General features: G+C 35.0%; 1 protein-coding gene across 2 annotated transcripts; it reads right to left on the bottom strand.

Moving 5' to 3' along the window:
* Nucleotides 1-550: 550 nt before the first annotated feature.
* LOC125272975 (sodium- and chloride-dependent GABA transporter 2-like) lies at nucleotides 551-13,457 on the bottom strand. Of its 2 annotated transcripts, none has more exons than XM_048198187.1 (15): nucleotides 13,394-13,457; nucleotides 13,114-13,307; nucleotides 12,863-12,997; nucleotides 10,659-10,799; nucleotides 9,698-9,776; nucleotides 9,478-9,610; nucleotides 7,677-7,811; nucleotides 6,867-6,970; nucleotides 6,042-6,166; nucleotides 3,914-4,026; nucleotides 3,704-3,841; nucleotides 3,106-3,208; nucleotides 2,925-3,025; nucleotides 2,681-2,848; nucleotides 551-1,158 (listed from the first exon to the last, which is right to left on the bottom strand). In XM_048198187.1, coding segments are annotated over exons 1-15 (1,713 nt in total). In that variant the 5' UTR covers nucleotides 13,396-13,457; the 3' UTR covers nucleotides 551-1,116. The 2 variants fall into 2 exon arrangements, with proteins under 2 accessions (XP_048054144.1, XP_048054145.1); XM_048198188.1 differs by having other exon boundaries at nucleotides 3,106-3,187.
* Between the last annotated feature and the right edge of the window lie 2,027 nt (nucleotides 13,458-15,484).

Genomic DNA, 15,484 nt, shown 5'->3' with positions numbered 1-15,484 from the left:
GGAAGAAAGCTCAAGACTTAATTAAGTTCAGAAACAGTGACGCTGATATAGTATATAGAACTTAGCAGAGCTTTTTCATGATATTATAAACAGTAACATCATGATGTATATTGTGAAAAGCGCTATACAAATACATTTAACTTGACTTGAAAAAAACTCCAAAAAGTCCTTTTTCAGCATTTTAATAGATAAATGTTTCCTGACAGTATCAATACAAACAATCATGCCAATAATCAAGAAGTGTAATTATATGAAGAATCTATCTATCTATCTATCTATCTATCTATCTATACACATACTGGAGCATTATGATATAAATATATAGCTTAATATAATTAAATATTCATATATATAAGTATATAATTTCTTTCAGAGTGAATGTGTCTATATATATATATATATATATATATATATATATATATATATATATATATATATAGAGAGAGACATACATATAAAGACTAGAGCATTATGATATATATTTATAAGCTTTATATAATTAAATATTCAGATATATAAATACATAAATATAAATATAAGTACTCTGAGACTGAATCTGTTATTTTTTTCATATTTATATACTATTATAGTATTTATTATTATTTTGAATTAGCTTTTATTTTTATATTTTCATATTTCATTGAAAATTTTAAGCTTTAATAACATGCTACTACATTTACCATTGATGTGTAATTCAGAAAATGACATCTATTAATCTTTCTGCAGTCTGAGTCAAGAAGAAGATTCATGGTTCATTCACACTGGAAATGGAAGATCAAGCGTTTTGACTGATGCAAACGTATAGTAGGTCATCCAGGTATTTTAGATGATATGCTCAAATTATTGAATATCCTGTCAAAATGTCCACCATCATAGGTGAACACAGAACTGGAACATAAAGAGAAGCTTGTTATGAAGACACAGAGTTTCTTTCACCTTCCAGCTGTTTCACTACAGTCTCACATACGGCTCCTCCTATCAGAGCAAACGCTGGTTTCTTTACATCAGATCTGTTCAGTTTCACTCGATTACACCACGTCCTTAATTGGCTCTTTGGGCTTCTTTGTGCCGAGGTCAGAGGTCAAGCATGTCCAGCATTAGAAAGGTGCTCGTCTGTCAGCGTGAGTCCAGCGCGGGGCGGCACAGCAGGCGGAGACGCTGCACACGGGAACACATGAATGGCCTGTTATTCAGCAGCGAGACTTTAGGAGGGTTATTAGGCCAGACGCTCGACGCTCGAGACTCTCTGTCTGCGTGAGGGATTTTATTTGCCACTTACATAAACAACTGTCATTCGTTTAACAATGAAGCACAGCCTACAGGAGGAGAGAGCTGCTCAGACTCAGGATGAGTGAAACGTTCATGATTAAATGAGAGGGAATGAACTACAGTCCCATGAAGCACTGCAAATGATTAGACATAAAGCTTTATATATATATATATATATATATATATATATAATTTAATATAATTAAATAAATATAATAAATAAATAAATTATAATAAATAAATAAATATTATAATATATATATATATATATATATATATATATATATATATATATATATATATATATATATATATATATATATATATATATTATATTAATATATATTAATATATATTTATAATTATAATATAATTTATTTACGTATTACTTATACATTACATACATACAATTATAATATAATTTATTTATTTATTATTTATACATTTTTATATATATATATATATAAAAGACAGGAGTCTGAAAATATATTTATATAGGTTTATATAATTAAATATTCAGATATATAAAATATAAAAGTATAGTGTTATTTTTGTATAGTATAGTATTATTTTTATACTACTATATTATTTAGAATTATATTTTATTTTTATATTTTCATTTTTTATTTAACATTTTATGTTTTTACATTTTTCATGTGCTTTTGTCATTTTTATTAGTTTTTTTATATTTTGCTTTAATTATAATTTGGCTTTAATAAATTTGAAATTTTATTTCAGTCTTAGTAGTTTTAGTGCTTCAAATTATTTTATTTCAGTTAGTTGACATTTCTTATATTAAAAATTTATATTTTATTTTATTTCAGCTTCGTTTCAATAATTTTTTAAAATAATTTTTATATATATATTTTTTTATATTTGTAATTTTTTTAATTAAAATGTTATTATTTATTATTTTAAATTTTACTATTATTTTTAATAGTTTTAGTTAAGTTGGCAATGATTTTGTAGAGATATAGTAAAAATCACACTAGCTGTGTTGTCATTCACCTATTTTCATGCTCATTTTGGGATATTACTTTTAAAAAACGCTGGATGGAAAAACCAAGATGCGCATAAATTCTAAAAATGTGCATAAAAAACGTATGCGCTCAATTGAGGCGGATACACTTTTTTTATTTCATGAGAAAACGTGCATAAACTACAATGAAAAGACATTTACTGAATAGATTCCTCAATGCCCATCAAAAAAGTCATGTGACTGTGCAATGGGATGACGTAACTGAAACGGTGCTTTATTCGCAAATGTTTTATGCAAAATTCCATTTTTACGCACAAGTTAAATTCGCAACTTTGGATGGAAACATACCGACTTCATCACTGAACAACCATAAAGCTCATTTGTCTAGAAAGGTTTAAATATATTTAAACATGGTAAAGTGCTGTTCTTCACCTGAAGGTTTCCCGGTGTGTTCATGAGGGTGTAGAGCGCGCAGACCGGCAGAAGAGACACGGAGGACAGCGTCAGCGTCCAGCCCATCGCTGAGGCCCATCCAGGGGCCGTCACGCCGTTGGCGAGGGTCAGCGGAGACCAGCACATCAGCGAGAACACGAACGTGCCCTGAAGAGACACAGAGACTTTCTCAGAGGAAGCCGAGGGTCATTCAGCGCTGCTATCAGTGTCACACGAGACCCACGATGCACACGGCGGGCGTCAGGTAACGCCAGCACAGCCTGAAGCTGCCGAGCGGCTGGTAACCGATCATGGCCTCGATGTCCCTGCTGAAGCGCTCAGCACCTGAGAACAACACAACAACATCACCTCAACCACCAGGATGAATTTCCATATCATATATATGTGTGTGTGTGTGTGTGTACCGTAGATCCATCCGATGGCCACTGACTGACAGACGGACAGCAGCAGCAGACTGGCTCCGCTGCAGGAGAAATGATCGTAGATCTGAAACACATACAGGCCTCCCTGATCATCAGACACAGAGAGGAGGACAGCGATATGTGATTCAGATGCTACACTGCTCTGACGGAGCAGGAATAAAGACCACTACCTGATAAAAGTTTATTTTGTAAACTACTACTGAGTTCACTATCAAATAATCCAGCTCAAAGAGAAAACACGTGGACAAAAAGACACTAAATGATAATTCTTATCTCATGGGGCCTGTGAAATATTACGTTTAAACTGAATCCAAAATTAAGGTGGTTTAGATCGTACCTATCAGACAGTCACCATTTTGTATATTTAAATGGGGAAAAATCTCAGATAACATCAGTAAATTATGGAGTGCCACAAGGCTCTGTGTTAGGACCTCTGTTGTTTTCAATATATATTATAAGAAAACATGGATTAGTTTCCAATTAACTTATTAATTAACAAACCAAGCATTCAATTGACACTTGGGGTGAGTGTTAATTTTGCACAGCTGAAGAAATAACAGAGAGAATTGAAATGTCTCACCGGCGTCACCATCAGAAGCCCGAGCAGGAAACACACTGAACACACGAGCAGGAGCAGAAGCTCACGCCGGCGACCTTTACGGATGACTGCGGGATACAGATCCGACACCGACATCATCAGCGCCTCAAGACTGACGAACTGAACACACAAACACAGCGATCAGCAGCAGCGCTAAACCTGCAGCAGACACACCTGAGAGCGACGCCACACCTGAGTGTCCAGACCCAACATGATGATCATGAGGAAGAAACACACGGCCCACAGCTGCGGCACAGGCATCATGGAAACGGCCCGCGGATACGCTATGAACACTAGACCAGGACCTGAAAGAGAAACAGACTGTTCCCAACTAACAGAAAACGTTCTCAGAACTTTAGCTAATGTTCTGGCAAGATTCTCTCAAAGATAAGAACAAACACTTTGCAAATAACGGCAATAGAACTTTCGTTCAAAGTTATCTGGTCTATTCTCAAAATGTTTACATTGCTCATGGAATGATTTTCTGAACTGTTTAAGTTAAAAGTAATCTAAAAGTAATCCAAAAGTAGTCTGAATACATTACCTAAAATGAGCATCTAAAATGATTTTAGTAATCTAATTGTAATCTAATCTAGATTACGTATCTCAGATTCCAAAAATGAAGTACTTGTAATTATTACATTTTAAAATGCTCATAATCAGATTATGGTTACTTTTTTATGGATTACATGATTAAATAGTTACAGTTACTTTGTTATGGATTACAATTACATATTATTCACACAACAGCAAATTATTCATAATTTATTAACTCTCCCTAATAGCGATTAGTTCAAAAGTAATCTAAAAGTAATCCAAAAGTAGTCCAAATACATTACCTGAAATGAGCATCCTAAAATGATTTTAGTAATATAATTGTAATCTAATCTAGATTGCGTTATTAATCAGATTCCAAAAATGCAGTACTTGTAATTATACTCATAATCAGATTATGGCTACTTTTTAATGGATTACATGATTACATATTATTCACACAATGGCAGTAAATTATTCATAATTTATTGATTCTCCCTAATTTAGATTACTCCAAAAGTAATCTAAAAGTAATCCAAAATTAATCCAAAAGTAGTCAGAATACATTACCTAAAATGAGTATTCTAAAATGAGGATACTCATTTTAGTAATCTAATTGTAATCTAATCTAGATTTCGTTACGTAATCAGATTCTAAAAATGTAGTACTTGTAATTAGATTAAATTATGTTTTAAAATGCTCATAATCAGATTACAGTTACTTTGTTATGGATTACATGATTAAATAGTTACAGTTACTTTGTTATGGATTACGATTACATATTATTCACACAACAGTAAATTATTCAAAATTGATTAACTAATATATAGATTACTCCAAAAGTAATCTAAAAGTAATCCAAAAGTAGTCTGAATACATTACCTAAAATGAGTATCCTAAAATGAGCAGCGCAATCTAGATTACGTTTAGTAATCAGATTCCAAAAATTAACTACTTGTAATTATTAAATTTTAAAATGATTATGATCAGATTACGGTTACTTTTTTATGGATTACATGATTACATATTATTCACACAATGGCAGTAAATTATTCATAATTTATTGATTCTCCCTAATTTAGATTACTCCAAAAGTAATCTAAAAGTAGTCAGAATACATTACCTAAAACGAGTATCCTAAAATGAGGATACTCGTTAAAGTAATCTAATTGTAATCTAATCTAGATTACGTTACTTGTAATTAGATTAAATTACGTTTTAAAATGCTCATAATCAGATTACAGTTACTTTTTTATGGATTACATGATTAAATAGTTATAGTTACTTTGTTATGGATTACGATTACATATTATTCACACAACAGTAAATTATTCATAATTTATTAACTCTCCCTAATATAGATTACTCCAAAAGTAATCTAAAAGTAATCCAAAAGTAGTCTGAATACATTACCTAAAATGAGTAACGTAATCTAGATTACGTTTCGTAATCAGATTCCAAAAATTTACTACTTGTAATTAAATTATATTATGTTTTAAAATGCTTATAATCAGATTACAGTTTTTATGGATTACATGATTACATACTGTATTATTCACACAATGGCAGTAAATTATTCATAATTTATTGATTCTCCCTAATTTAGATCAAAAAGTAGTCAGAATACATTACCTAAAATGATCTAGATTACGGTACTAACTACAGTTTTCGTCATGTAATTTGTAATCACTACAATTTGCAATTAATCCGCCTAGCACTGCATACAGATATATTAACTCTCAGAGTGAATATGCATGTATGATACCCATCATGCACTGTTTCTGACCTGACTGCGCCACGTCTGCGATATCCACACCCTGCTCCTGCGCCATGAAGCCGAGCACCGAGAAAATGGCGAATCCTGCCACAAAACTGGTGCCACTGTTGAGGAGACACAGTCTGAAACAGTCCCTGAAACACAAACACAAAGCTGAAATGCAATCAAAATAAATATTAGATATGCCTTCAGTGTGCACCGGTGTCTGAAGCATGTGTGAAATCACACCAAACCTATTGGCTGACAGAGGACACAAAAAAAGGAAACCTACTTCACAAAATTCCCAGATGCTAATTGTCAGAGGAAGCCTTCTGAGGGAACTGGGTAACATATGAGATGTTCCCTTTCGAAGTAACTCGACGCTGCGTCATGGTGTTGATGCTACGGAAATGATAATACCCATGCCGGCATACTGGGATTCCGTGACCTAGATGCCCATTTATGGTCTTGTTGACACGCTACGTTTTGTCACCTGACCTCTGCCGGGCCATAGGATTGGTGTGATTTCACACATGCTTCAGACACCGGTGCATGCTGAAGGAGAAGCCCATAGCTTCAACGACATGACGCAGCGTCTCGTTCCCTTCTCAGGGAACTATAATTGCATGTAAATAATACTAAAGTAACACTACACTGGATACAGATGCACTAGAGCAATGCGCTAGCAATGCCATAGTCATGAAATGATTAAGTCACTTGTAAGTCACTTTGGATAAAGCGTTCACCAAATGCTTACATGTAAATAAACATAAAAGAACCATTTTAAATAAGACCAAAAGCATGAATTAGTTGTCATTTATTTCATGTTGAGTCTTTGTGAGAGGAATGACGCACTTGTAACAGTCGTTGTTGAATTTATTATAGCTGCCCAGAGCGGTGAGACTTCCCAGACCAATGCCATATGAGAAGAAGATCTGAGTCCCTGCATCCATCCATACCTTCAGAACAGAGACAGACAGAGAAACAGACTTACAGTGTATATTGTGTTCTGGACTTCATGTTGAGCATATTAGTAAAGATTTCACTATAAACTTTTTACAAGCAGACTCAAAGATAAACTTGTCACAACTAGACACTATTTAAACAAATCCTCTCCAATTCTTGCAGACTGCAGACTAAAAACTGAACAAAGCAGATTGTCATGAAAGATTCTAGCTGAAACGGCATGTGTTATTTATGTTGTTTGCAAATATAAACTTTTATTCTAGTTCCAATTTAATGATGCTATAAGTGAGAGTAATAACGAATGCATCACAATATTCCTCATTTAAATAATTAAAACGCAGAATAAAGGGGCGGAGCCTGGTTGAGTTAGTTAGTAGTGTGTTGAAACTGGCGGTTATTGTAAGGGGTGGGACATTTCCCAAACACCAATCACAACACACTGCTCCAGCCGACCAATCAGAGCACATTGTGCTTTTCAGAAGGAGGGGCTTCATAGAGACAGGAACTAAACAGAGCGTTACTGACAGACTGAGAAGAGAGGAGCTGCAACAATGAGGAAAATAATCAACATTCAATCTAGTAGAGCACAAAAACAACATCAAGACTTTGAAAAAGGCTATAATATGGCCTCTTTAATGCATGTTTATTTCTACACAGTAGTATTTGTTTTACTCAGGAGATCATGTGACGTTGCAGTACCTGTGGGTCTGTCAGCCGTGTGTGATTGGGTTTCAGGTAATAAATAATCCCGTCCACGGCGCCGGGGAGCGTCACCCCACGAACCAACAACACCAGCAGCATCACGTAAGGGAAGGTGGCTGTGACATACACAACCTACACGACAAAACATAAAACACACAGCAATGAACTACAACTGAAACTAGATGAGTAAAGTTTATAGACAAACTTTAAGTTGGCTTGAAAAGCCTAGCCAGAAAATTTGAAGTAGTTTTAAAAGGTTAAAATTTGATGTTTTTAAATTTGAAATAGTTTAAGGTTTAGTTTAGTAGTTTTAAAAGCTAGCGGTTGCTAGATAGATAGATAGATAGATAGATAGATAGATAGATAGATAGATAGATAGATAGATAGATAGATAGATAGATAGATAGATAGATAGATTGATTGATTAGAAAGGGTTAGTGTACTCAGGGTGGTTGGTGATTGCTAGGGTGTTTTTATGTGGTTGCTAATGTACTTGGGGTGGTTGCTAGGGTGTTGCTATGAGGTTGCTAATGTACTTGGGGTGGTTGCTAGGGTGTTGCTATGAGGTTGCTAATGTACTTTGGGTGGTTGCTAAGGTGTTGCAATGTGGTTGCTAGGGTACTCAGGGTGGTTGCTAGGGTGTTGCTGTGCGGTTGCTAGGATATCCTGTGTGGTTGCTCGGTTGTTGCTATGCATATGCTAAGGTACTATGTGCTATGGAGTTGCTAAGGTAGTTAGGGTGGTTGCTAAGGTGTTGTAATACGGTTGCTAGGGTATTCAGTGTGGTTTCTAGGGTGTTGCTATGCATTTGCTAGAGTATTCTGGGTGGTTGCTAGGGTGTTGCTATGTGGTTGCTAGGGTACTCAGGTTAGTTGCAAGGTTGTTGCTATGCAGTTGCCAGGGTATTCTGGGTGGTTACTAGGGTGTTGCTATGTGGTTGCTAGGGTACTCATGCCGGTTGCTAGGGCATTGCTATGCGATTGCTAGGATATCCTGGGAGGTTGCTAGGTTGTTGCTATGCAGTTGCCAGGGTATTCTGCGTGGTTACTAGGGTGTTGCTATGTGGTTGCTAGGGTACTCATGCCGGTTGCTAGGGCATTGCTATGCGATTGCTAGGATATCCTGGGAGGTTGCTAGGGTGTTGCTATGCATCTGCTAAGGTACTATGTGCTATGGAGTTGCTAGGGTAGTTAGGGTGGTTCCTAAGGTGTTGCTATGCGGTTGATAGCGTATTCTGGGTGGTTGCTATGTGGATGCTATGGTGTTCTGGGTGGTTGCTATGCAGTTGCTTGGGTGTTCTGAGTGTTTGATATGAGATAGATAGATAGATAGATAGATAGATAGATAGATAGATAGATAGATAGATAGATACATAGATAGTAATGATGCTGAAAATTCAACTTTGATCACTGGATATAAATTACATTTTACTATATATTCACATAGAAAACAGATGTTTTAAATTGTAATAATATTTCACAATTTTTTACTGTATTTTTGATCAAATAATCTGTCCATGTGTCTGTCTGTCTATTTTATTTATGCTCATACTTCATTGCACTTTTATGTATTTATTATTCATATTTAATCGTAATATAATTATTTAAATTAGATTGCTAAATCCTTACATAAAAAGTTAGCAAAATAGGAATAGAAAAAATCTTTTACTGAAGGTTTTTAACCTTCACAATCTATTCAAATAGAGCTATTGGATTCTAGAATAAGGTGCATAAAAGAAGATCTTCTCTAATGGTATTGTATAAATGCACTACACAAACACCGACAGTGTAGCGTTTACCTTGCCGGTGGATTTGACTCCTTTCCAGATACAGAAGTAGCAGACGACCCACACCAGCAGCAGACAGAAGGCCAGACGAAGGTTCACCGAGCCCAGATGATCTACACTCGCAGACAGATCCAACACCTCACGCCTGGAGAGAGATACACACTCAGTACACACACACACTATCAAACTCTTCAAACAAAGACTCGTGCACACGATCATACCAGACACTCACTCCCAAAACTCAATGACTGGAGACGTGGCGTTTTCAGAGACATCGCTGATGTTGTGTCGCTCAAAGCCCATGCAGGAATCTAGAGAAGATCTCAACACATCATACATGAGTACACTTCTCTTACTCCATACCTTCAATTCTCTGAATCACTTTTGTCTGCCAAAAGAATACATATAATGTCTGATTAAACACACCTTCATTTGATATTAAGGAAGACCTTTGACTACCTTTATGTACTTTATAACAGTGTTTTTTTTAATATATTCTTTGTTTTTATCTCTGCCATAATCAATGTTGATTCCCTATCACAACTGACAGTGAAAAATGTAATTGAAATTCAAACTGCACAATTATTGCAGCTATCTCAAAATAATTGCAATTAGATAGAATAACCACAATCATACGATTAATCAATAATCATGACAGACCTAAGCTGTCAACATTAAAAAAAGGGCTCAAGCTAATAATTCAAATTTGGTTTATAATTTAAAATTTCAATGTCAGTAACCACAGTGACAGAGATAATTTCTGATTGGCTAAAAAATACTGTGACAGGGACAGGTGAGATTTCCCACAACACCTATTTTAGTGACATTTGGCAGGTAATGTGTAATTATATTAGTGTAATTAGAGCACCTTTAAAAGCACATATTTGCTGAAAAATACCATAAAGACAGTCTGAAAGTTATGAGTCATAAAACTCACATTTAGGGGTCTAGAAAAGGTTGGAAGAGTTTTCAAATCCTCTCTGTTGTGATGGTGCTCTATGGGTGGGGAATGAGTTCTGTCCTGAGTGTCAAGATGTTTGAATAATGGAAATGAACTGGGCCAGAATTCAGCCTAAATCTTGGCCCGCTGCACACGCATGAGCACACAGATGATGTGAGCGTTCTTACACACTGAAGGAACAGCCTAGAAACTCAAAGACACACTAGGACCTCGATATATATGCGTTTCTCACCTGTGTTCCAGGTGTTGTTGCAGTGTGCCCAGGGAAGTGGCGTCTGGAAGCTGCTGCACAGGTAGAAAAACGCCCAGGCCAGAATAATGATGAAATACACACAACTGTGTAAGATCATCACCTGACTGGCGTAACCCAGACCTGCAATAACCAAACCATACATCCACAAACAAAAACATAATTAAAACAACAATGCTCAAACTCAAAATCAAATCAAAAATTGCATTTATGGATAAAATCAAAATGATGGAAGCTTGTTTCCGCCACAGAATAAAAAAAATAAAGAAGTTAATTGCGACTCTTTATCTCAGAATTCTGACTTTTTTTCTGACGAGTTTACATCTTGCAATTTTGACTTCTTTTCTCAGAATTGCAAGTTATAAACTTTCAATGGCCAGCTATAAACTCACAATTGCAAGAAATAAAGTCAGAATTGCAAGAAATAAAGAAGAATTGCGAGTTATAAACTTTCAATTGCAAGAAAAAGTATAATAATTGTGAGATATAAACATAATTGTGAGTTAATAAACTTTCAATGGCCAGATATAAACTCACAATTGCAATAAATAACGTCAGAATTGCAAGATATAAACTCATGATTGTGATAAAGTCAGAATTGCAAGATATGAACTCGTGATTGCGAGAAATAAAGTCAGAATTGCGAGAAATTAAATCAGAATTGCGAGAAATAAAGTCAGAATTGTGTGATATAAACTCACGATTGCAGGATATAAACTCACAATTGCGATAAAGTCAGAATTGCGAGATATGAACTCGCGATTGTGATAAAGTCAGCATTGAGAGTTATAAAGTTACAAATGCGAGAAATAAAGTCAGAATTGCGTGAAATAAAGTCAGAATTGCAATAAATAACGTCAGAATTGCAAGATATAAACTCATGATTGTGATAAAGTCAGAATTGCAAGATATGAACTCGCGATTGCGAGAAATAAAGTCAGCATTGAGAGTTATAAAGTTACAAATGCGAGAAATAAAGTCAGAATTGCGTGAAATAAAGTCAGAATTGCGAGATATAAAGTCAGAATTGGGAGATATAAAGTCAAAATTGCGAGATATAAAGTCAGAATTGCGAGATATAAAGTCAGAATTGCGAGATATAAAGTCAGAATTGCTAGATATAAAGTCAGAATCATGAGTTATAAAGTCAGAATTGAGTGATTTAAAGTCAGAAATGCGAGTTATAAAGTCAGAATTGCGAGATATAAAGTCAGAATTGTGTGATATAAAGTCAGAATTGCGAGATATAAAGTCAGAATTGTGTGATATAAGTCAGAATTGCAAGATATAAAGTCAGAATTGCGTGATATAAAGTCAGAATTGCGAGATATCAAGTCAGAATTGCTAGATATAAAGTCAGAATTGCGTGATATAAAGTCAGAATTGCGTGATATAAGTCAGAATTCCTAGATATAAAGTCAGAATTGCGAGATATAAGTCAGAATTGTGTGATATAAAGTCAGAATTGCGTGATATAAAGTCAGAATTGCGTGATATAAAGTCAGAATTGCGTGATATAAAGTCAGAATTGCGTGATATAAAGTCAGAATTGTGAGATATAAAGTCAGAATTGTGTGATATAAAGTCAGAATTGCGAGATATAAAGTCAGAATTGTGAGATATAAAGTCAGAATTGCGTGATATAAAGTCAGAATTGCATGATATAAAGTCAGAATTGTGAGATATAAAGTCAGAATTGTGTGATATAAAGTCAGAATTGTGAGATATAAAGTCAGAATTGCGTGATATAAAGTCAGAATTGCATGTGATATAAAGTCAGAATTGTGAGATATAAAGTCAGAATTGTGTGATATAAAGTCAGAATTGCGAGATATAAAGTCAGAATTGCATGATATAAAGTCAGAATTGCGAGATATAAAGTCAGAATTGACTTTTTTTCTTGCAATTCTGACTTTATAATTCTGACAAAAAAAGTCTGAATTGTGAGATAAAAAGTCACAATAACCTTTTTATTTTTTATTCAGTGGCGGAAACAAGCTTCTATGAAACAGAAACACACTTCCATCACATGCAGCACAATTTTGGGCCTGTGTACTAGCTTTATGTAGTCATGTGATTTTACTTATTTCTATAGCGGTTTACACAATACAAATTGTTTCAAAGCAGCTTTACAGTAATTGCAAAATTCATTGATTTTGTTACTTTAAACAATTCAAACATATAACCTGCAAAAAGTGGGCAGATTTTCCTCCAGGCGCCGACTCCTCCCAGACTGGTGAACTGACCCAGCGCCGTCTCCAGCAGGAAGAGCGGAATGCCACACACAACCAGGAATAACATGTACGGCACAAAGAACACACCTGTCCGGAGACAGAGGGGGAGACCACCGGAGGATTATGGGATTTGACGTCATAAACAAAACACACAAGAGCATGCATATTTTGTTTTGTGATGTTTATATGCATAAAAACAGCACCTCCTCCGTTCTTGTAGCACAGATATGGGAATCGCCAAACGTTACCCAGACCGATAATCTGTCCAGCAACAGCCAGCAGGAATTCAGCTTTGCTGGCCCACTGACCGCGATCCTGCAGCCGGTCGCCGCCTGACCTCTGACCCTCAGCGACACGTCCAGCTGTGATGACATGGCAGGCCGCAGCAGACGCACACCTGCAGACAGGTCACAGAAGAAGTGGAACGGGACAGAGAATGACGTCAGAACATCCCGAATGAGACACACACAGCGTTAAACTTACATGGCAATGTTGTGTGGCTGTGATTTTATGCTCTTCCGGCCACATGGACACAGTTATCAGCTGGGCTCATATGTGTGTGTGTGTGTGTGTGTGTGTATGAGAGACTTTTAGGGAGGGGCGTCCCTAAATAGGCACTAATGCGAGCAGCACATTCAGCAGGAGTGGCTGCTGTCATGTTAGTTAAATCCCTTACAACATGGTAACCTAAAAACGTTGACCATACAGATCCTTCAAAACATATTCATCATAGTTACATAGTTTAGCAGCAGGAACAATAACTACAGTAGTAGTATAGTAGTATAGTTGTTTTAGGGCTCTTACATACTTTTACTAATAAATAATATACTATACATCATAATGAACCAAAACTATTTTCAAGTCTCATAGTAATATCTCTTACTGTTTGATAAAACTTCTGTCAATCAAACTAAAATCGAAAGTATGATATGGCTTTTAATAAGTACTCTTATCATATCAAATCAAATCATTTAATTAAATATTTTACATTTACAATGGTGATATCCCAGCAAACAAAAATACATTCTAAAAACGTTTTTCTAACGTTCCCATTAAGTTATGAAAATTTTATTTCTGAATGTTCTTTTAAATGTTTAAATGTTTTTTTTTTCTAGTGCTGTCAAAACGATTAATCACGATTAATTGCATCTAGCATAAAAGTTTGTAAATATATGTGTGTGCATATATTAATTGCAATTAATCGTGTATATATATATATATATATATATATATATATATATATATATATATATATATATATATATATATATATATATATACACACAATACACAAACACACACACAAACTTTTTTTTAGATGCGATTAATCCTGATTAATCGATTTGACAGCAGTGATTAATTGCATCTAACATAAAAGTTTGTAAATATATGTGTGTGTGCTTATATTAATCGCACACACACACACACACACACACACACACACACACACACACACACACACACACACACACACACACACACACAAACGTTTGTGTTAGATGCGATTAATCGCAATGAATCAATTTGACACACTAGTTTTTCTTGGTTATGCGAACACTAAGGAAACATTCCATTTTATAATTTTTTTCAAAACATTATGGGAATGTTACTTTTGAATGTTTTCTGAATGTTCTAGTAGTAACATTTAAAAAAATTAAATCAACTTAAAAGATCAGTTTTGGTCATTACATCAGTTAAGTCATAGGTGACTTTATTATAGATTGGCAAAAAATATATTATTTTTTGCTTCTTTTTTTCAGGAAAAATTTGATTGAATTATTAAAAGAACCGATTCAAGAGAATGCATCATTCTGCAATCAGATTTAAATGTAAATTCTGTCATCATTCCTTCAACAAGTACTCCCCAAATACTTATAATACCAAAGAAATAAGATATGACTGAAACAGTGAATTATAGAAGAAAAATTAAGTATGAATTGTCATTCCAATGATTTAGTGCTGATTAGAAGCAGCCAAGTGGGCCACAACTAATTAGACAGGATGTTGACTTAGTAGGAGTGGACTGCTTTTGTCTTTCCTGTCATCACACGTCTGAAATTATACCCTGGAGAGAAACACTCGACCTCACGCCATCACCACCTTCACCTGAGACATGCATGCAATGACAACAGATAAATGATGTCTGAACAGATTCATGCTAACCTGACATCACTTTTCAGCTACAATATGCAGTGAATTTTGAAATATGGCATATTTAAACCAGCTGTGACAATATTAAACCGCCAGATGTGATTGTTTTAACAGACAGGTTATGTAATCACATTGCAACAAATCGAACACAACCGCTCTGTGTTTCTGCACAGCTGGCTTGACAAATCAAACATAATATTTATAATAAAGGAACTCTACCAAATATCACATAAATTCAGCAAATGTCCATTCCTTTCATCAGCTGCAGCCCAACTGACCTACTGATACAATGCAATAAAATGAGGTGTAAAAATAAAATACACCTCCATTGCTGTGACAGCAGATCAGACTGACTAAATGGATTTAGCAGCAGTTCAGATTCTCCTTCTCTCCCAGGGGGATCTCTCCCTCGAGGTGCACAGG

This window comes from Megalobrama amblycephala, linkage group LG7 (genome assembly GCF_018812025.1).
Source record: "Megalobrama amblycephala isolate DHTTF-2021 linkage group LG7, ASM1881202v1, whole genome shotgun sequence".
Lineage (NCBI taxonomy): Eukaryota > Metazoa > Chordata > Actinopteri > Cypriniformes > Xenocyprididae > Megalobrama > Megalobrama amblycephala.
The sequence above is the reverse complement of the archived record's forward strand: the minus strand, read 5'-3'. Positions and strand labels throughout refer to the sequence as shown.

Coding starts and splice junctions, on each gene's coding strand:
- LOC125272975 (XM_048198187.1), bottom strand. Junction 6,971..7,676: donor CACGGCTGACAGACCCACAG/GTACTGCAACGT, acceptor TCTGTTCTGAAG/GTATGGATGGATGCAGGGAC. Junction 2,849..2,924: donor TGACGCCCGCCGTGTGCATC/GTGGGTCTCGTG, acceptor GTGTCTCTTCAG/GGCACGTTCGTGTTCTCGCT.